The 21578-nt window shown below is 57.0% G+C and overlaps 1 protein-coding gene across 2 annotated transcripts in view; it reads left to right on the forward strand.

Moving 5' to 3' along the window:
- Positions 1-21578, forward strand: part of Gckiii (Germinal centre kinase III) — a 108856-nt gene that overhangs the window by 21606 nt on the left and 65672 nt on the right. The window contains exons 1-2 of one of the 2 annotated variants that reach the window (XM_078176457.1): positions 3589-3788; positions 18121-18386. The exons of the other annotated variant lie outside the window; for it this stretch is intronic. Of the exons in view, the coding sequence (XP_078032583.1) occupies positions 18150-18386 (237 nt within the window). The 5' untranslated portion in view covers positions 3589-3788; positions 18121-18149. Of the gene's footprint in view, positions 1-3588; positions 3789-18120; positions 18387-21578 lie in introns of those variants that run through there. 2 annotated transcript variants of the gene reach the window in all.

A 21578-nucleotide genomic window follows, 5' to 3' on the forward strand; every position in this document is an offset into this window, starting at 1 on the left:
TCGCGAGACCCTGGTCGCATCCGCCGCCCCCCCCCCCCCCAGGTAATCGATATGTTTACTAGCTGGTCTTTCTTGGATTCCGCGCATCCAGTCTTCGGTACGTCGAGCGCGGATACTACTCCCCGCCCGCGGAGCTTTCCAATAATTGCTACTCTTTTCTGTTTCAGGTAAGAGGTCGGGATAATTAGGAGGCGAGCCCATCGATCGTTCGACGGCCGAGCAGGTCGCGTAAGTGACTTCAAATTGGTTCCACGGTATCAATTTCGTGACGCTGCGAGATCACAATTCTCGTCCCGCGTCATTAGCTTACGTTGCGGAATCGAGGATGATGCGACCTTTGCCACCCCCCTGGCCGAAGACGTAAGAACGTAGGACACGGGAGGGGCGAGTCGCCCCGCCAGTCGCCGCAGGTCGCGGAACGGTTTTTCAGAGGAGCGTTAACAAAGTCCGAGCTCTCTCGTGTGCTTAACTTGTTGTAAACGAGTTGCGCCGCGCGCGGCGGCGGCGACGGCGTACGCGAAACAATATCCCCTCTTTTAATCAAAGAAGCCTGGCGGAACTCCAGCGAAATTTCGTCGCAGTCGCGGCACGTCTGGCTCGTAACTAGAGGGCCTTGATCGCGAGCAGGGCGCAGCCAATAAAGGGCTGCCGGTATTTATACGAGGCCCCGGGACAAATTATCGGTCATACGTGGATCGTCTTTGCTCGCGGGCCGGCGCGTTTCCGGCGCGGACCCGGCCGGCCTCGCGGATTTATGGGTTTCCTCGGGGTCCGGCGAGCGGCCGAAATTACACGACACGCGAGATTCTATGTCGGCGTTGCACGGAGGCGATCGATCTTCCGCTCGTTCGTCGCGCCAACGTCGAGAAGTTGCTCGCCTCCTCCGGGCACACCGCGACCATCCTTCAGCTCTGCCGGAGAGTCTCGCGCTCCTGCTCCCGCTCCCGCTCCCGCTCGGGAGAACCGGTTTCCCTGGTCCGGGCTCTCTCGTGCACCGAACTCGTCTCGTTCGCAGAATGAACCATCGCGTCGCCATCATCCCCGCCGCCGCCGGCCCCGTCCTCGCCCTCGTCCTCGAAATCCGGCAGACTTTATTTCTCGTCTATGCCCGACTCCTCGACCGCGACCGCGACCGCGACCGCGAGTCGCGTCGCTCCCGAATCGGAGATCCGAACCACCGGGCTCGAAGGAGAGGTGAATATTCATGTTTTCGGGGCGGCCGCGAGCATTGTGTGTCCTCGGGATTTACGGCAGTCTCGATCGGCTCGTTAATCCCGAGGACTCGAACCTCGCCGGGTCTTGGACCGGAGTCGGAGAAGCTTCCCTTCGAAGCGGGAATTTTATCGAGCCTCTCCCGTGCCCGCAGGTTCGGGCTCTCGAGCGCCGTTGTCGTCGTTGCACGTTAACGAATCGCACCCCCGATACTATTGATCAACTTTTTATCGCATCATCGCGCACCCCTCAACGGCCTCCCCCGCAGGGCCTCCTCGTTTTCTCAAGGAATAGCGTCGGCAATCGAATTCGTCCGGCGGCCCTCCCTTCGCCCTTTCCCGCGCCAGGCAGACTCTAATTTATCTCGCCGGTGTCTCGCGACACAATGGCCGGGAAAAAAAAGTTTTCCGTGGAACGAACGCGACCGGCTCTCTTGCGGAACACCGTCGCGCTGTTTTCGCGCCCGTCAACGGGAAAGTTTCGATTGCGAAAGTTAACGATCGCGGACCGACCGCCGCCGTGTCTCGGCATAGTCTGCCGCGAGAACGGGGGGGGATTGCTGTCAGGACCTGGGTGTCGCCCTTAATTTTATTCGGGGCCCGGTAAGTCGGCGAATATTGCCGGGCGCTCGGTAAGATTTCGGGACGGCGGATCCCGCGATATTTAAAATTCAAATCTTACGATTTTTCCGTCCGCCCGCTCGGATGGGGGATCGGAAAGTACCTGGAAGATTTGTCCACCGAGTTCCGTTTCCTCCGCTTCGGTTAATAAGGCCGGAATTAGAGTTCCCGGCAGCGAGAGCGCAATATTCCAGCCCCCTTTGTCCGTTTCCCACGAATTTGATCCAATCGTCGGGATCCAGATATTCGCGGAGCCAACCGTGGCTCTCCCTCTCGCCGCCGCGCCGTTCGATTTATCCTTGCGAGAGGGTCCCCAAGATTACGTGGATGCCGAGCCCTAATTCTCCTTTTTTTATTCGGTCGGGACGACCTTCGCGCCCGCGTCGGTTCATCGGCCTTGCGCGCCTCTCCTCATCCCTTCGCGGCCGTCCTCTCTCGCCCCTCCCCCTCCCTCGGCCCCCCGCCTGACCCTTCTCGCGCCTCTCGTCGTTCGTTCTTCCGCACAAAAATATGGCCAAACTTTCCCTTCGGAAACTTTTAATATCCGTTATCATGCAATATTCATTTCCCCGGTTATTCTTATTTATATTCATGATCGCGACGAGTTGTCGCGGCACGGGGTACCCCCGCCGAGTAATTAAACCTTCCATCCCGTTCTATCCGAGTGTTCGAATATTATATCATTTTCGATTACCTTCTTAGCGCGCACGGTCCGCGCGCGCGACCCGACGCGAAAACGGCCCGAAAATCCCATTATTCCCGGCGATCGCGATACATGATTCATCCGGTTGCTCTCCGCCGTTCCGAGGATTAAATATTAATCCGTTCCGCGGATCCGTCCGACCCGGTGATTCCCGCGCGTTTCCCGGTTTTCCCGCGTTTCCAATTATAGTAACGAAAAGAGGAACGAACCGAAGCCCGCCGGAGACAATGCTCCGTCGTCTCGGAGATCGGTGGCAATCTCGAAATCCCGATTTGTCCCGCGTCATCGCGACCTTCGTGACAGAGTGCATCGTCCTCTCTCCCGGTTCTTCTCCGCCCGTCGTAACCGTTTTCCATCCGTCCTGTTTGTCCAGCGAGAAGCACTCGCCGATTTTCCATTTTCTCTTCCACGGCGACGGGGTAAATTTTGTCAGCGGTTTAATCGTCGCCGAGTTCTCGAACGGAATTCGATTCTCGCCGGTAAAAACGACGCGCGACGGCCTCGACGACGAAGACGTTCTCTCTCTCCGAAGGGGTCGGCAACAAACCCCCGAAACTCCAATTTATCTTCTTTGTGCCGGCCGACCTTCGGATCGGGGTACATCGGCCCCAAACACCCGACCATTCTCCGCGCTCGTCATATTCCTAAACTCTTCCACCCCTTCGAGCATCGACGGGTAGAGAGAGGGAGAGAGAGAGGGAGAGAAACAGGGGGAGAACGAGAGACAGAGAGGAGGAAGAGAAATAGAGAGAGAGAGAGAGAGACGAGGGGGTGAGTTTTTGCCAGGCAGGCGAAGTAATTCCACCAGCAGACACCCCCTCCAGTTTGTCGGGCGCGTGGCGATACACGCAACCCCTCTCCGCGTGGTTTCCAAGCCGGAATGGTGGGGGCAGGGTTCGTCAGGGGGTTGCGACGTCGCTGCGGGGGAGAGAGAGAACCACTGGCCGACCGGCTAGCTGGATGGTTCGCCGGCTGGTTGGTTGGCTGGCTGGCTGGCTGGCAAGGGGTTGCGTCGTGGCGCCGCCGTTGTGCCGCCGTTGTCGGTCTCCTACGCGAATACCGTTTCCCGTAAGGGAGCTTTCAGTCGACGCGCGACTGTCCCCGAAGACGCGTACGCGTACACGTGCACCCTCCGGTGAGAGAGACCTACCCTCGTCCACCTGCTTAGGTGCTCGCTCACCTGTGCCTGTTGGGGGTCGACCAGCCGGCGCGTAGCCGGCGCTTGGCCAGCGACCGGATTCGTCCTCTCACAGGTAACTTTCTCTTCACTTCTCTACTCTTCTATTTTCTTTATTCTTCTCTCTGCTCTTGTCTCTTCTCTTCTCTTCCCTTCCCTACAACCGAAGAGTTGTCGAACCAGCAACCGTGCAAGGACAAGTGGATGGACAATTTAAGAAGGTAGCTCGCGGTCGCGCCGCGAATATTCCGTCTCGTTCGCGTCAGGTCGCAAGAACGCCGGCTCGTTTTATTGTTGCCGGCTCACCCTCGCCCTATCACGCGACGATTCTCGCCGGCGCTCCAGAGCCAAATCCGGAGGAGCATAAAGATAGTGGCGGCGTTGAGTCATCGACGCGGTACGCTCCAGGAATTTTCCGATTCCTTCGACCGAGGAACGAGCCCGGCAGCAAGACCCTTAACAGCGGACGCATCGGCCGAATATCGACCGCGTGCCTTTTCGCGGCTGGCATCGCGCGTCTTAATTGCGCGATCGATACAACTTTCTTCGCTCGGTCTTATATCGTCGCTAGAGCGTAACCACCGCGGAAACGCTTCTCTCTCATCGACACGGCAAAGTTGGCGGTTTTATTGTCTCGGCACGGTCGAGAGAGAGAGAACTCGCGATTGCCGTTAGCCGATGGACACGCGACGGCCGCGAATCAAAATTCCCAGCCGATCGTTAGAGGACATCGAGTTGGTTCGTGGACGGGGAGAAGCAGTTCGCGGGGGCACGAAACTGCCGCGGAACCGTTCCGTGTCCCGTAAGAGACAAGCCGGTCTCTACCTGCCGGCGATGCCAATTTCCAACTTGTTGACGAGCGTCGCGTGACGATCCTCTCGCCGGTTTCTCTCTCGCGCGAGCAGACTCGCTTCGAACGAGTCCTCCCGATCCGGCAGCGTCCCGTCGGGGCGCCATTGTGGAAGAACCGGTCACGAGACGGCTCCTTCTCTCTCTCTCTCTCGCTCTCTCTCGCTCTCCTTCACCTTCGCAAGGCTCTCAAAGTATCGTCGATGACGTCTTGTTTCTCCTTCGTTCCTCCTTTTACGGAGACCCGGCTCTCCGACTCCCGACCACGGGGGGACCTCGTCTCCCTAATAGAAATTTAAACATCCGACGAAATAATAAGAGAGGAATCCGATAAACGACCCCGCAGAGGAAGGTCGGCGGGCGGCTGGCGAAGGTATCGCGGGGTGCCGCCGGATCGCTGCTCTCCCCCTTATCGCATCGGTTCAGGGATACGTCTGAAATTCTTTTTCTCGCGCGCCGCGCAGACGTTCCATTTGCCGGCGGCGGACTGTTTGCGAGAGAGAGAGAGAGAGCCGGGTTTTCACTCGGGTCGGCACGCGATAAAACGCGTACGAATTCGTACGTGACGGCGCGGCCGAGTCCCGATAAAGTGGCTTACCATGATCCGTTCCCTGTCTGGCGTTACCCAAGGGACAGCTACCCACCGGCGAAAGATTTACGGTGTCCATGGGGAAGAAGTTCGGAGACGGCGGTGGCCAAGAGACGCTGCAGTGGAACGCGCGCCACCCCCTCACCCCTCCCCACCCCCCGGCGGGGTTGCTTTTTCCTCTTTGGGGACGGAGGAGAACGCGCGGAAACAAAAGAACGATCGCCGGAGGGTAAGAAAACGGGGACCGAGAAAAGAGGGGCTGTTTGCCTTTCCTCGCAGCTTTCGACGTCTAACTGCCGCTTCCAGGGTAACGAGCCGGCGCGGCGGCCGAAAAAAATCCGCGACCGGCTCGTTCCGCGTTTTCGAGGTGTCTCTGCCGCAGGAAGACGCGTTTCAGCGTCGTCTCGCGGTTTCCGAACGGCACCTCGAGCCGAGAAACTGTCGGCTGTCCGCCGGGATTTATCGGCCGAATCCGGAAGCCCGCGGCTAACGAAAGCGACACGCAGAATGTCTTCGAGCCGGCCGCAACCCGTGCACGGAGTATTCGCGCGCGTTTAATACGCCGCCGGTTATTTTACGGGATCGTAAAGTGGCCGGCAATAAAAGCGTCGCGCGTACGAGGCTGCCATAACTCAGAGACCCCGTCTAGAAACTCGGCCCAGGTCCCCGCCTAATGTTAATAAGTTACGAAAGCTCGCAACAGGAAGCTGGTCTCGAGAACGCGTTCTCGCTCTGGGACCCTGCCCTATCGAGCCGCGAGCGGAATCGATTCGTCTCGTAGCTCACCCTCGAGCGTTTCTTTTTCGCGATTGAGAAATTATTGCGAGCCGCGCGGAGATTGTTCCTGTTTTAACCTGATGCAACACTTGTTGAGCACCGAGCCTCGCCGCGGTGTTTCGCAGCGTTTTTTTCCGGTTCGATGGAATTTTCGTGCTCGAGCCGACCAGAGAGACCCGATCGCGCGCCGCGGCGGTCATCGATCGCGACGGACCGATCCAAGGGGAGATCTTAAATCATGCGAAGACGCGGAGAATCGGAGCCGCAATTTTCTCCGATGATTCATGACGTCGAGCGCGCTCCGCCGGGTAATTCATGCGAGGGTGTTATCTGATTTTTCTTGAAGAGACGCGTGCGTGCGTGCGAGCGCGGACCACCCCGGGTCGCCATTTTTCGTGCGTGGAAGGTCTCTCTCTCTCTCGGTCATTAGGAGCACGCGAGCCTAATCGCGGTCGCTTGGTAACCGACCCGTCGTCTCGCCGCGGCGTTTCGCCTCGCGAACAATTCTCAACCGGATCGGGTCGATCGATTATCGTTGCTCGAATCTCCGAGATTACGGAGGCGCCCGCGCACTTTCGTGCTCGGCGTTCCGGTACGAGAAGCATTATTTTCTGATACATCGGCGTATAAATGCGTCGGACGCGTACAGGAAATCCCAGCTGGCTGGCTGCTGGCACAGCTTTGCGAAAAAAAGTAGCTCGGGCTCCCCGTTGTTCGGGATTTTTCCGTATCGCAGGGAAATGCTTTCACGGAGTTACGCGGAGGGGAAAAAAGAGCCGGTTTCGCTCGTAAAAGTTGTTCTCACGGGCGGAACGGTGGTGCGTCTGGTGCGTCTGGTGCGATGCACCGTGATCGATCGCCGACGTGTTTGCGCGCTCGTATTTTTAGACGGCTCGTTGGCGGACTGGCAGGTGAGATATCCCGTAGACTCTTTCTCTCTCTCTCTCGCCATCACCAGACATCCGAATTTCAACGTTGGACACCTGACAGAGCCGCGGGCCCGCCGAGACGTTCCCAGGTGCCCGCCTATTAGCTATTCGCGGCAACTTCGTTGGTTTTCCCATCCGAAATTATCGGGAACCGAGTTAGCGTCGAACGACGCGCCGCGCCGCGTCGCGGATATTTATTTCCGATTTGCCGTCGGAATCGCGCGGGGATATTTTCCCGGTGAAATTATCCGTGACTCGGCCCGGGGCCGGCCTTCGTATTTCTGGAACGTTTAAAAAGGCTGGCGCGGGGGAGGTGGACCCGCGTCGATTTTTCAGAGCCGCCGGGAGGCGGATGGTGGCGCGCGCGCGGTGTTTGCGCACAGGGAAGATCAAAGCCTCTCTAAAAATATTGCTCGCATCTATTTGAACCAGCGGGCTCGCGCGACTCGAACGCGCGTCGGTGACAGTCTTCAAAATAAACAGGTAGCACTCTCGCGGCGTTCCCGGGCCCCGTCGAATCTCGCGTGTTTCCGGGCCGACGCGATTCCTCGGCTCCCGAGGAGCTCTCTCCTCCCGCCGATCCGACGATTTCATTCCGGGCGCATTTTCCGCTTGACCGGGATTCGGAACGTCCGCTCGGCTAAAGAGCGGTCCGGAGCGGGAAAACACCGCCGACCGGGGCCGAGGAAAAAAAAGGACCCGTCTCTCTCTCTCTTTCTCTCGTTGCCGTAGATGCGACTGCATTGTGGAACGTGTCCGGCTCTGCGGATCGCAGATAGGATTCATGAAAACTGCTCCATAGAAATCGTCCTCGGGCGAGAGGCGAGGCTCGCGCGCGCGGGCCGCCGCCGCCAGGAAACCTATTGTTTGCGAGAGACAGATTCATTTAGACTCGTCGCTCGCCTCGATCGAGCACAGTCTACACGATGGAAGCCGACGGATCAGCCGCGTCTCGCGGCGCTCGAGCTCGTTGCCGCGAGCTTTTCAAACGGGGGCTACTCTTTTGAGAAAACAGAAAAAACTTCGCCCATCGTTCCGCTGACATCGCGGACGCGTCGGAGCTTCCGCGGCGGATCAGGCGAACTACACAGCACGTTAAGGCCGAATTAACTCGGATGAAGCCCGCAAGCGGTTAATATCGGGGCTTTCGAAATTCGTCACGCGACCAAGGGGCGCGAGGGTCTCCTAGGTCGACCGCGAGCAACCCTCGGCTCGCCGCAATTGTAATTAGCACGATTGGCCGTCTGGAGCTCGATATTTTTGGCTTGAAAAAATCCTGGTCGGAGGAAAGTCAATCTTTGAAATATTAAATGGACTGTAAACGTTTGTCTCCTCTCCTGTAACACAGAACGGCAAATAAATCTTGAACTAGTAATTACGTATAGAAATATTTGAAAATACCTTTTCCATCACTTCCGGGAAAATTTGTTCGCCGAACTCTAAATTACGCGAGAAGTTACAAAACAGTTTTAAAAATCTATTTTCTCAGCTCTGCGAAAATACGTTGTTGTTCCCGCCGCACGAATTCCTGCTTGTAAGCCGATTAGTTCAGGCGTTTAGACGTCATTTGGCAAAGAAACAGGATTTGTTTTGGGCAGCACGTGACGGCGGCCGCACGTTCGCGCATCTCGGCCGAGCGATTATCGATTCGTGAAGCACTTTAGACCGTGGCGTGTCGTTCGCACGCGTGTTTGTTCCGTCGTTAAGAGTGCCCGCGGCGGAGATGAGACGCGGATTCCGCGGGAATCAATTGGCCGCGCTTGTTCCTGGTTGAGCCGACGAGGCGAGGCGAGGTGAGGCGGGGCGGGGCGAGGCGGCAGCGGGTGTCGGGCATTATCGCGGCCGATAAATCATTAAGAGAACGCCGATTCAGTCAAGGGATTAACGAAACCAACACGATTCGCCGGCCACCCGTTAATCTCGGACGTTCCATTAGGCCGTGTTCACAGCGGCGCGGTTCCGTGGCACGACGCGCTTGCCGCCGGTCCTGTAATCCGACCGCATAAAGACTGCCACCGTGTAATGCAAGGGAATCCGGCACACGGCTCGTAGCCCAGCCCGCCAAACGACACCCTGGATTGTTTTTAGCACCGATCGCGCTCCACGAGAACCCCGACCGTTGCCCCCCGTTAATTCGGTCCGATTAAAGCCCGCGTCCTCCTATTCTCCCGCCTTGATTACGTTTTGCTCCGCGGTCCTGGCCTTGCTCCGCCAACGAGGCCATTCCGGAATTCGGACGGCCCGGATTACATTTGCTCGGACAGGGAAATGGACGGAGCGAATCGCGTTGTTCCGGTCGATCGGATCGGTCGTTTTCGCGAACGCGAGATCGGTTGTTTCGACGAAACGGCCAGACGGCGGTGGTCGCGCGCTGAAAATACTTGCCGGATTTTTTGAAACGGCGCGTCCGCTGCGCTGGGATTTCCGGTCGAGAAATTCATTATTAACACGAGGGAAATTAGCATTAACGTGCAGTCGCGCTCGCAGCTGCATCGCGGCGGGAATAATTGCGGGACGCGGCGGCGGCGGTGGCGGCGCTCGCTGCCGAAAATTATCGACGGCAACGCGCCGAAAGCAGCCGAGCAAACAACCGTGCCGGGGCGAATAACGGCCGCTGTAAAATCGTTCGACGAAATAAAACGGGCCGATTGACCATCGGGAACGGCCATCGACGGCGCGCGGCGTCATCGTTTCCGAGCCGCGTCGCCGTTAATCGAATTCGTCGGGAGAGTAGGTATCAAGTGTGCATAACACTCGTCGTGGCGTGCGCGCGCCTCCGCGTTCCCATGGCCCCGTGGAAACTCGGAAATTGTCTATTTGTACGCGATTTTCCGGGCCACTTTGATGGGAAATTGCGCGAAATCGAGGGTGCTGCGGGAACGAACGCCGCGCGCTGCTGCCTCGATCAAACGATACACGCTCTCTCGATCCTCGTCAGACACTCGTCGGCCGTGTAATTCCTCTTCGACTTACAATTTATCTCGTCTCGCGCACACCGAGGCTGGATTCGACGATTCCTCTCGCCTAACCACCGGCAAACGAAACATAACACGAACGATTCCGGAATCTGGGAATCCTCATTAGCTCGTCGCACCTAGGATATCCTATTTATTATCTGGCCTTCCTATGGGAGGATTACTAAAATATTGTATATATTGTTCTTAAAGTGGACACTTCCAGCTTTCGTTTAAGCTAAATTGCCTAGCAATAGCTCTACGAGAACGTATCCCAAAATTCATCTAAACTTTCGCTTTGTATTGGTGTGATTTTCCTACCTTTGCCTAGGTGTCAGAGGTGTCCGCAAAAGAATTAATAAATAAATAGATACATAAATGAATAAATGAGTAAGTAAACGAACGAATGATGGAACAAGATCAGAGGGAGCCGCGTTTTTCCGCGAAAGCGCGTCGCAAGAAAAGTTGATGCGGGAGGCATCATCGGTACCCATGGTACACTGCGGTTGCCTAATTATATTTCACGCGCGCTCGTCGCACGGTGCTGGTCGCGGAGCTCGTCCATCCCCATTTGGTCTCGTTCGTTACGCGGTCGGCCTTGTTACGGAGGTTTATTGGCGGGGCCATTCGGCGCGCACAGGGCTGCACAGGGATGCGCAGAGTGCGTTCGCCCGTGGAGACGTAATCGCGGGCTCGCGTGCTCGCGTGCTGTCCGTCGAATCACGGTCATCGTCTGTCACGTGCGCCAGCGCGTCGCACAGGAAATGCACCGGTGCGAGCCGATCTACATACACGGGCGCGCGCGCGGCGTTGTCCTCGGTTGCTGTGGACACCGATCACCGATCACCGGTCACCGGCGACAAGCAGCAGCGGGGCCCTCGATTACCGTGGCATTCAGCTTTCGATCGTGCAGATCGCTGAACGGGAGGAACGTTCTCGTTCGCGATCGCGATTGCGGCATCTCGTTCGTGAAAGTTTCCAGTCGCTCGGGCCGTCGAATGGACCGTACTGTGTACGAGGCGACCGGGTCGCGCGTTACTCCCACGGGAACGCTGCGTTTGTGGAAATAAATTAGCCGGAGCTAATTCTGTCGACCCGAAACAAATGGCGGAGGACCATTTATAATAATAATAATAACATATGTGAATGCATATGAACAAAGTAATAATCCGAAAGAGCGATGAGATATTTTGTGAGACGTAAAAGTAGCTGAAATGAAAGAGCAGAGGAAAAAGAACGCAGAGAAAAACGAATAGAAAGGGAGGAAGAACTAGGTTGTAGAGTGGTGAACCGTAGCCGCAATAATAGCCGTGTGCCCGGTGGATGGATACGAGCCGTGAAAATAATTAAGAAAGCTTTTAACCGGCGGAGACACCGCGGCAGAGTTTCCACCGATGAGACATCAGTCACCGCCGTAAAACGTTTTATAATTGACCTCGTTATGCAATCGATCGAGCATCGGCATCGCCGCGGAGCGGGCGCGAGTCCGTGTATCGAGCGACAGCCGACGGGGATTACGACGGGCCGCGTAACACGCTTAATTAAATGCGGCTAACGAGCCACCGATAGGGATTATCAAAACTGCGACAGAGCCGAACGCGCATCGCTCGGTCCAGCGCGCCTTATCGGGACGCGGACGGGGGGGATCGATGCTCTCGGCCGACTGGACGCACACGGCTCGCCGTGAGGCCGTTTCGCGAAAAAAGAAACGCGGCGTTTTGTCCGGCGATGAATCGCGCGCGAATCATCGGCGAGCCGTTCTCCTCTCCCCCACCTCGAGTCCATTCGGCGCGACGCGCGCGCTGCAGAGCGCGACGCATCGGCTGTGCACGGACAAAGCTGGACACCGTGTATGCAGCGATGGCTGCGCAGATATACGCGGCGGCGGCGGCGGCGGTTCGTCCCCGTCCGTATCGGAGCGTGTGCACATGTCGGCGGCGCGTACACACGGACGAGAGGAGACCGGCTGGCTTATGTAAATGGACACGTAACACTGGATGCGCGTTCCGAGAGCAGGTGGAATATGACCCCCGGTGTGCATCAGGAGAATGCGACGTCGACGAGGACTTAGAGTTTTTGTTCCACGTTGTCCGTAGAACTTCTGCCATCCCGAACGCGCGCCCCCCCCCCCCCCCCCCGCCTCTCCCCCCTCCCCCCGTCTCTCGCCTCGCCTCGCCTCGCCGTCCTTTTCTTCTCGAGACGACCGCGTTTTTTTCTCGCCCGCCCCCGGAGGCGAGCGAACAAATTTTTTAAATGGACCGTCCACGGCCTCGCGAAATTCCCCCGTTGAAGATCAACCATTGTTCCCTTCCTCGCGCGCGAGCGCTCCTTTTCCTCCACTGTCCTCCCGTTTACTCCAATTTCTGGACTAGCCGGCGCGACAGCGGTCCGGCCGGATTAATTTATTCGCCTGCTCCTCTTTTTAGCAACTTGTTGGCCGGCGGTTCTCCGCCCGCAAGAATCCCCGGAATTTCCTTCGAGAGTGAGGGGGTACGCGGGATCGCGGCAAGAAAATTCAATTGGCCCGACGGAAAATTCTCCGACGGTTTTCCTGGCGCAGTTAATTATCGGCTCGTTCGACAAGCATTAGGTTGTTTTCCAACGAACGCTCCTCTCGAATATTCCGTCGATGAGAGCTGGACACGTTTGAGCGTGGAATAGTTCGTTTGTCGGAAAATGATATAGGGAACGGTGGTCGATACACGTCGAACTAAAATTTATGGATGGCATGTGTTTTCGCACGGCGACGGTCGGGTCAAACCGGGCGCGCGTGCCACGCTCTCGCGAGCGTATGCTATTTTCCTAGAGCAAACGTACTCGGCAGACATTGTGGAACAGGTAGGAGTTTCGAAGCGGGGAAAGTTACGCCGCCGTCGAAGGAATAGCCTCCAGGATCTGGCGATAGGGGCCCGAGTGCGACGAGTTTCGACGCGACGCGGTGCACCCGTCATCATTAGCATTACAGGAGTTTTATCGATGTTCGGATTCAGCCGAGCATGCGATATTCCTGCAGGGGGATCGGACTCGTCGTCGTCGTCGTCGTCGACGTCGACGTTGCGTCGAACCGTCTCGCTTCTATTTTAACGAGTCGATATTTTATTCACCGCGCCGCACGGCCCGCTTCCGTTTTCTCTGTTACGCTGTCAGAGAACAGTTCCAAGATAATCTGTGTACTCGGTAGGATTCGCCCTCGAGGTGACGGAGTCCAAGGCCGAGACTCCTTTCTGCCTCGGACTCGATCTCGCCCGCATAATTCGAGCCGGCGGCGCTCGAGGCACCCTCGAGGCTCACCCCGGCCTCCTCGTATTTCGTCGGAGGAGCCGCGCGCGGCGCAAAGGGAACCGGGCGGAAGGGAGAGGCGAGTTCGAGGGAAAAATCGTGGAAAAATCGGACGATCGTTTCCCGATCGTTCAGAGGACTGTTGAATATTGAGGACACTTTGGGACGGTGATTTGGCATGCACAAAAGCGCATGCAATCTCGTCCGTGAACGAGATGCATCGCGGAACGAACGAAATCTGCGACGTCCCCGATCCAATAACACCTACGCCTCCTTCTTCGGCGATGGTAGGAAACAAATCCCGGATACTCTTACGCAGTATTCCCATTCGTCTTCGGCTCGCATCATAAAAAGAATGGAGCAGCGAGGGAAAGGAGATCCCCGAACCAATATTTCCATTCCCTTGATCTCGATACACCCGGCGCGACGGTCCCAGCGCGCGCGCGGTTCCACGCGCGGACTTCTCCGCTTCCAATATTCTCGCGCGCGGATCCGCGACTTCCGTCCGCGCACGTTCTGCGCGGGCACGCTGTCTCTCTCTCTCTCACTCTCTGTGCGTGTTTGCACGTAGCTGTGTGCGCGTGGTGCACGATAACTCGCGCGCACCGTCCGCCGACGAAACAATGTTCGCGACGCTATTGGAGTTTCGCCCCTATGAAATCCGCAGACTATGCGCCGTCCTCGAAACAGCCAATAGATATGTCCGATGGATCGGCAGCCGCGCGTACAAATAACCAACGCCGCCGGTATTGTTCCGGGAAAAACTTTGCGAATCCATGATATCGGCTCGCCGCTCCACTCTCTCTCTCTCTCTCTCCCTCTCTCCGCTCTTAGATCGGACGGTTAATGTATTGTAGAATGCCTAACGCGCCAAGATACGGCTATTGACGCGCTCCCGCGTTTCGCCAGCCAGCCGACATTCCCATTCATCGACGGCACAATGATCCTCGTAATCCGGCCGGCGAAGGCGAAAATCCATTCGCATTCGAGAGCGGTTCCCTTCCCCCCCACCCCTCGCCACGAATTCCGCGCCGCTCCGGATCGTTTTGCGTCGATGGAGGCGCGCACCGAAAACTGGCCGGAATAGGGCCGCGCCGCGGCGGCCGGGATGCAAACGCCGTGCGCCGACTGGAAGAGAGGAAAATCCCGAGCGTGCCCGCCGGCGGAAAAAACTTTTCGATCGATCTCGGCGCTCGCCTCGAGATTACTCGCCAGTTGCACGCAGACCTGTCTACGACGAATAGCGCGAACGTCTTCGATGACGAGTGCACCATGAGACTGGACTTGCCGACCGGATTATAATAATAATAGTAATCGTAGCTTCATTTATCAACAGGATGAATCCTTCATCGCGACGAGAGAAAGTATTAACACGGTTGCAGGAACAGAGGAAATAAGAGAAAACCAAACCTCGAATGTAATCACTTGAGACGTCTTTTTGCGAGACGATATTCGCGAACTGATATTCCAAGATAGGACGAAGAAGCATATTGCAAAGATAACAAGATTGTACCGAATTCTCTGCCGTCTCCTAAGATGCTAAAAGTAATCTCGAATTTTTCGTAAGTTCAAGGGAATCCTCTCCGTAGTGCCCGAGCCATTTCAATCGCTCCTCTCGATCTCCGGGAAAGTTTCAGTTGTCTGCTTTACGAACCGGAAGTTCTACCCGAATTTCGTTTTCGTAGAACGGAGAGAGGTTCGTTTATCAAGGCGGCGGACTGCAGCAATCGAATATTAGGAAAGAAAAGAGGGGGGTTGGAAGGCACGGTCTGGACGATCGTGGCGCGGACGAATCGATCGACCGGCGGGATTAGACGTTCCGCTGACGACGGGGAACTCGGTTCGAGGAAGGAAATCGTGGCGGGCGATTGTTCGCGGCGGTTATTTAGAGAATGCCGCGGCGCTCGGACTTCGTAGGGCGACTCTCGTTTCTGGGAGAACGACGAAGCGAATCTCGGAACCTCGGAACCTGTTTCCCGGCCTCGTAAAGAGCTCGTGAAACGAGCGCGGCACCGCTCGAGCACGCAGTTTTCGGCGGTTTCTGGTTTCTCGCGCGGTTCGGCCGCGATCTCGTTAGAGACGGCTCGCCGTTTTCGCATGCGATAAAGCATTATCGCCGCGTCGTGCGCGCGACACCGTTAGCCTTTTACGGCCTTGTATTTCGGGGAACGGCGATAACGAGGCAGCGTCGCGTAGCCGTGGGATGATGGACTATCGTGCCCGGGGACCGGGACGCTGTCCGCGCGGAACCGCCGACTTCCATTTTCGCGTGATAAACGGCGCGCACCGGGCTCTCCCGACCCGTTCCTCGCGCGCACTTTTTCTCCGGAGCTCGCGCCCGGCTTCCGTTCCCCGGGATTTATTGGTAATTGGAAAAGTTAGTATCACTGATCGTGACGCACGCAGGATGCACGGACCATTCGTGATCGACTTCCACTCGGCCGCGTTCACCCGTCGCGGATTTCACCGTGGAGGGCAACTTGCCCGCCGCAGAGCCAACCCTCTGTCTTATATTTCGCTTTCGCGCCGGTGTTTAAACGAAACCACACCCCGGGAAGTCGAGCTCCGAGAACTTTTCAATTATCGAGATTTCCGCTCGTCCGGACCCCGCATCAACGTATTTATTTCCTCGACGTAATCTATCGCGCGGATAGGCGGCGCTCACCCCCCTCGCGGATCGAATTCGAGCCGACGTAATAAATATCCCTCGCCCCGGGCACGATGCCGCTCGGTCCTCCGACCCGTTCTCCGATCGCCGCGGAGCCGGCGACCGGGGAATTCGTCAAAACGATCGCTCGTTTATGAAAAAGTTTCCGGAGACGACCCGCGAGAGAGACCTCGGTCGGTCGAAGGTGAAGAAAGAGCAAGCGGAAACTCGACCGCGAAGTTTACACGGTCGCGTCGTCGAACTCCGCCCAGCCGGAAATCGCTCGATCGCCGCATTACCACCGTCGGCCGTTTACTGTTAATTGGAATAGTTATTGCACGTCGGCAAGGCGATCGCCAATTGGTCGACAGACGTCCGCGGAGCAGCAGGTTGTTCCGCAGTGATGCACGGTGGTCCGACGATGCGGCAATAGGAGGGCCGAAATTATTTATTTCTCCGAGATTTAATGGTATGCCATGGTATAGGTCGTTGAACTCGTCTCGTTTAATTATAATTTGTAGAAAATAAAATTCTGACCAATTTTAATATGGAATAATATTATAGAGTTTAAAGCTTTGAGGGATTGTAAATGGAAGTCGCGAAATTGACTCCCGGCTTCCGATCGCTGGTGCGGCAGGCGACCGTGCGACGCTTGTGTCCCGTCTGGCTGCGACCTAACGCGGTTAGCCCCGAGGTAATAATTGCGGGCAGAACATTGCCTTGTAATCGAATTGGGTCGCTTCCGATACACCGGCCACCGTGACGCGCCTCGCTCGGGCTCCAATTATCGCGGACCGCCGTTGCGTTACCTGTTAAGATGATTCTCGGGCCGCATCTTGCGCAACGTCGCTCGCGGACGATCCACGTCGGAGACGGATCTGCTTCGGGAGAAAACAATAAAACGGTGTTCGAGCCGTCGTCCCCGTATCCCCGCGTGAAATCCGATGCATAGAGAGCCCGGTAATAAATGGGTGGCCGACGGCAGGTGTTTGCATCGGCGGTAATCGAGCGGAGCGCTTAACGATAATGTCCTGTCAGGGGTTTAATACGATCCCGAACGTCCGCCGGGCCGTTTTTTCACCGGAAGAACTCGCGCGCGAGAGAGAGAGAGAGTGAGAGAGAGGGCTACTCCTCGCCGCATCCACCGCCCCTATCGCCTGATCCATCTTCCAGGTGCCACGAGGGCCGATAATGCGATCCTCTCGCGTCGCCCTCCCCGATAAGCCCGATTCGTCCGCGTGCGGTCGCTTTGTTCTTGCTGCCTCGTTCGTTCTCGGCTCGGCACGGCGGCGGAGCTCCCGTCGAGTCCTGTGATCTAAACTGCGATCCGTTTCACGGTGGGTGTGTCCTTTGGACCGGCTCGGGTAGGCGTGGCGTGTTCGCTCCTGATTTCGGAGCATTTCGGAGCCGCGGCCCGATATTTCGCTCGCTCGGGTAACCGAGGATTCGCGAACCGAGGGAAGCTAAAGTTTCGGGAACGGGCGCGCGGCGAGTTCGAAGGCTCCTGGTGGCGTTCGCTGGCATCGATCTACGACAAGGCGAACGAGACAACGGGGGCGAAAGGGAAACTGAGAAAGAGAGAAAGAGAGGAGGCGGACCGGGCAGGGAAGGAGCGGCGCAGTTCGCTGCACCTGACTATTTATAACGAATCAATACCAGCCGTCAGCCGTCGCGTTTCTTCACGTGCTCCGAGGACCGCACGTGCAAAACGACGACGCGCCTATTCCGCCGCGGAAATCGTAAAAAGAGGATCGGCGTGCCCGGGCCACCGGGGCGCACACGAAGTTGCCATCCTACACTCGGGTTTCGAATGCGGCGAGTCGCGAGCAATTCCAGGCGAGCAGAGCCGACCGACCGATCGCGCGCGTTCGACGGTAGGCAGGCGGCCGCTACACGACCGATCCTCGGCGAATCTCGCCGCGATAATCGCTTCTGTTCGTGCCGGCAATAACTTAGGCGTTAATTGGACGAAGCCTGGATTTGTCGCGCGTTCGATTAACGAGCTGGGCGTGCGCGCGGCCCGCGATTTATCGCCAGCGACGAGACGGGCCCGCGAGAAATATCGCCTTTTCCCGGAGATTTAATTTCCCATCGAGCCGCGTTCGTGACGAGCCCGATTAAAATCGCCGACGGTATTACTCCCGCTGTATCGGCCTGTCGTTCCAAGGAGTTACGGAGTCTCGGCCGACGGCCGGGAGAGACTATATTATTCGGTTACGGGCGAGTCGATCGCCAACGATGATTTAGGGACGACTCGCGACCCGACGCGACCCGACGCTAGGGTGTAACGGCGTGCCTACGCCGACCGCGAAACAGAATTGTCCATCCATTTGTCCCTCGGGACGAATCCGACCCCCGCTCACGGTCTCGCTCTGACCTTTTAGTTGGTCCGAATTATGCACCGTGGCGACGAATGAAATTGCGGATCGCTGGAGGAACGATAAATCGTTTAACGAGCGACCGGCCGGCGAGACGAGCCAAAATGTTCGTCGCTATGGTGCTGCACAAGCACAGCAAGCACAACAACGGCAACCACTCGAACCACCATTCGACCAACAACAACACCAACCGCACAGCGAACAACCTGAACAACAACAATCATCTGAACAATAACGTGAACAATCTGAACCAGGCGTTCAACGCGAGAGCGGTAAGTCTAGAGACTAGACCCTAGACCCCCTTGGATCCCTGCCCCCCGTGACATCTCGTTTTCCCAGATCGTCTGTTTTTGTTCCAAAAAAAGAAAAAAAGAAAAAACCAAGGGGGCAACTTGGAAGAATCGAACCGCGTTCGAAAGCGAGACGATCGAGAACCGTGCACACGGTCGGTCGGTCAATTCTCGCGACGGGTGTTCGATCGTTAGAAGCCGACGGCCGAGTTTTTGTTTGCAGGCCGTTTAACGAATAAATCCGGTGCGTACACCTGTTGCTCGCGGCCGAAACGGAACCCGTTCGATTAATCGAAGTGACGGTAATCTTGCTGAACGGTTCCAATTAAGCGGCCGCGGCCGCGGAAACGCGTCGAGAACCGGTAATACTTGAAATCGCGTTTGGAAAACCGTTACGCAACGTCGACGCGCGTGGGGAAACACGAAATTTCAGACAAGCGATTCCGCGCGGATTTTCCTCCGCGTCGAGAGAGTCTCGTCCACGGAACTTTGTTCGCGAAGCGAGACGAAACGGCGCGAGCATTTTTCTCCGGGCGGTCTTCCGCCCGATTTCCCCGGGATCTTTTCGTCCCACTAATTTTCGGAACGGCGTTCTTTTCGGCGAGGGCGGACGCCGCGGACCGTGAGGTCGCGCGGGAAGAGCACCGCGGCAAAGTGTGCGACGCCCGATCCCTTTTTGGCACGACATCCGCCGTGGATTTTTATCAGTCGGGGCGGGGACTCTGCTCGTTTTCGTCGCCGCGCCCGCCGAGAAGACAAATTTTTCCAGCTCGAAGGAGAATCGCGTCCTCCGCGCCGGCCTCTCGCGGAAGAGACGGAGTTATCTTCTACGGCGCAGAAATCCCATGAAAACGCGACGATTCCGCTGACGCGGACCGACGGCTCGCCTCACCCCACCCCGCGCCCCCCGCCCCGTGCCCGAAGAATGCCGCGTCTTCCCGGAATTTATATCCCCCGCCCCTTTGCTATCCGTCGTCTCTCGCCGGTCTCCTTTAATTCCCGTCGTAATTCACTTTTATTTCGCGCCTCGGCTCTCTGCTGGATATCGCCGCCCCGTTTCCCATCGAGCCGAGGACTTCCCCCGCGACGATGATCAACTCCGGGCCGACTTCATTTCGGCCGGGGTTCGTTACATCCGCTCCCCTTTGTTCCAATTTCAATTTCCCAGTGTCGGCCGGCGAGTATTCGGGTTAGACACGCCGCCGGACGGACGGGACTCGCGAATGATCCGTGTTTGATGTCGAAATGGGTCAGCGGAGGCCGGTGCAACGATGGACCCGCTCCGCTGCGCCGCGTTCTCCCGGGTATTATAACGCGGTAGCCGTGGCCGATCGCCGGGAAAGCCCGGCGGGGTTCGTCCGAAGAAAGTAATTATTATTTTGCGGAACAATGGCTCGCGCGGCGGTGTCTCGTGCCCTCCCGGCCTCGTGTCGGCGCGCGGAATAAAGTCGGGGACGCGGTAGCCGAGAGACTAATATCGAGTTATCGCGGGAGCTGCATTTTCCTCGGGATCCAATTTCGCTTCAATTTCTGCCGCAGGATTGACTAGGCCGGCTATCGATATTCGTTCAGCGGCGGCCGGGGCTACACTGCTCGCGCCGCTCGCCGCGACCGGCTTCTCTTTTTATCCCGAAACTTGCTCGATTGTTTTTCATCCGTTCACCGACTCCTCTTCTCATATTTCTGTTGTAGCCGTTTTTGTTGTTGTTGTTGTTGTTGTTTCCGTTGTCGTTCTCGCATTTTTCTTTTTTCATCGCTTTGTAGACCTTTTTGCCCTTTTCAAGTAATTTCCCTGTGGCGCGATTTGCATCCTGTTTCGCCTGCCAGGCGGTCGGTTTATTTTTCGCGGACGAAAGGGTCGGAGGACTACGAATAAGTTAATTGCATCTATCGGGCTTGAGCTGCCCCACCCTACCATCCACTCCGTCTCGGAAACGCCGCCGCCGCGCGCCACCCTCCTCCTCTCCGCCCTCGGCCCCGCGCTCCAAGAGGTTTCCATGCAAATGAAGCCGGCGAGATTAAGCCCTTTGTGTTATTCGGTCCTGATAACGAACGTGTTAAAGGACCCGCCCCGAAACGCTATAAATTAACAACTAGATTAAACTGTCCATCGCCGTCGAAGTCACCGTGTCCCGGGCCTGGGCGCGCGCGGCTTTGCATCGGAAAGGGCCTAGCCCCCGGTGTTGTTCAAATACTCTGTCGAACGGTCACGATTTCCCCGTAATTTATCGTTTCTCCGGGCCCTTTAACCGAGCCGCGTCTCGCCTAATTGCGATTTACAGCCGCGCGGACGCGCTTCCGGGGAAGAAAAAGGAACTCGCGGACACGATTGAAACAATTAGATTTCATCGAAGATACGGCTCGCTCGTTCGCGCGGATAACATTTCATTAACGGTACAATCTCCGGCGCTAATCGGGAAAAATTTTCGATTAACCTTCTCCGCCATTTCATTTCATCGAAACGAAATATTGTAGTATTCGGATTGAAACTTTCATGTCGAGTAGAGTCTCTATTTACCCCGCGATTATAACGATCAGAGTTCATCGTAATTTTACAGTAATTTTTCCCATGCAATCGCCCCAACTCTCGCTCCAATTCTTCCTGTCGTGTTCGACGGCGTTTCACCGCCGATTTATTCCGCCGCACGCTCGCGTACGAGCGATCCGGACGCATTGCAAACAGTACGAAATTGCATAGAATCGGGAAAAAAAGCTTGAGAAGAAATACGCGCGCGAGCAGAGCAGAGCAGAGCAGAGCCGTGCCCTGCAGGCCCCGCAAACGTGCCCTTTAACGAAGCGGCCGGATTAAAGCCGGCGGCGGCCGACCGTGTCTCGCGGGCTCGGACGTGTTAAAGGACTCTCCCCGCGAACGCTATAAATCGGCCAGTGGATTAAGCCGTTCGTCATCCGGCGGGCCGCGTGCCCGAATCATTTCCAGCAGCGCCGAATCCCTTCGATCGAGATCGGGACGGATCCGCGGCGGTAAATCTGGCCGGGTGATTTACTCTCGCGGACTCCCGTTCTCGCGCCGCAAAATTGCAGAGATCGCGCTCGTTCCCGGCGACCTCGGCTGATACGTTTTGGCACGGCCGGAGGTGAGGTGAGGCGAGGCGAGGCGAGGCGAGGGAGGAGGGGCCGCGGCTGTTTTGTTGCGTCGGTCGTCGAGAGTGCCAC

The sequence above is a fragment of the Augochlora pura genome, chromosome 3 (genome assembly GCF_028453695.1).
Source record: "Augochlora pura isolate Apur16 chromosome 3, APUR_v2.2.1, whole genome shotgun sequence".
NCBI classification, from domain to species: Eukaryota; Metazoa; Arthropoda; class Insecta; order Hymenoptera; family Halictidae; genus Augochlora; species Augochlora pura.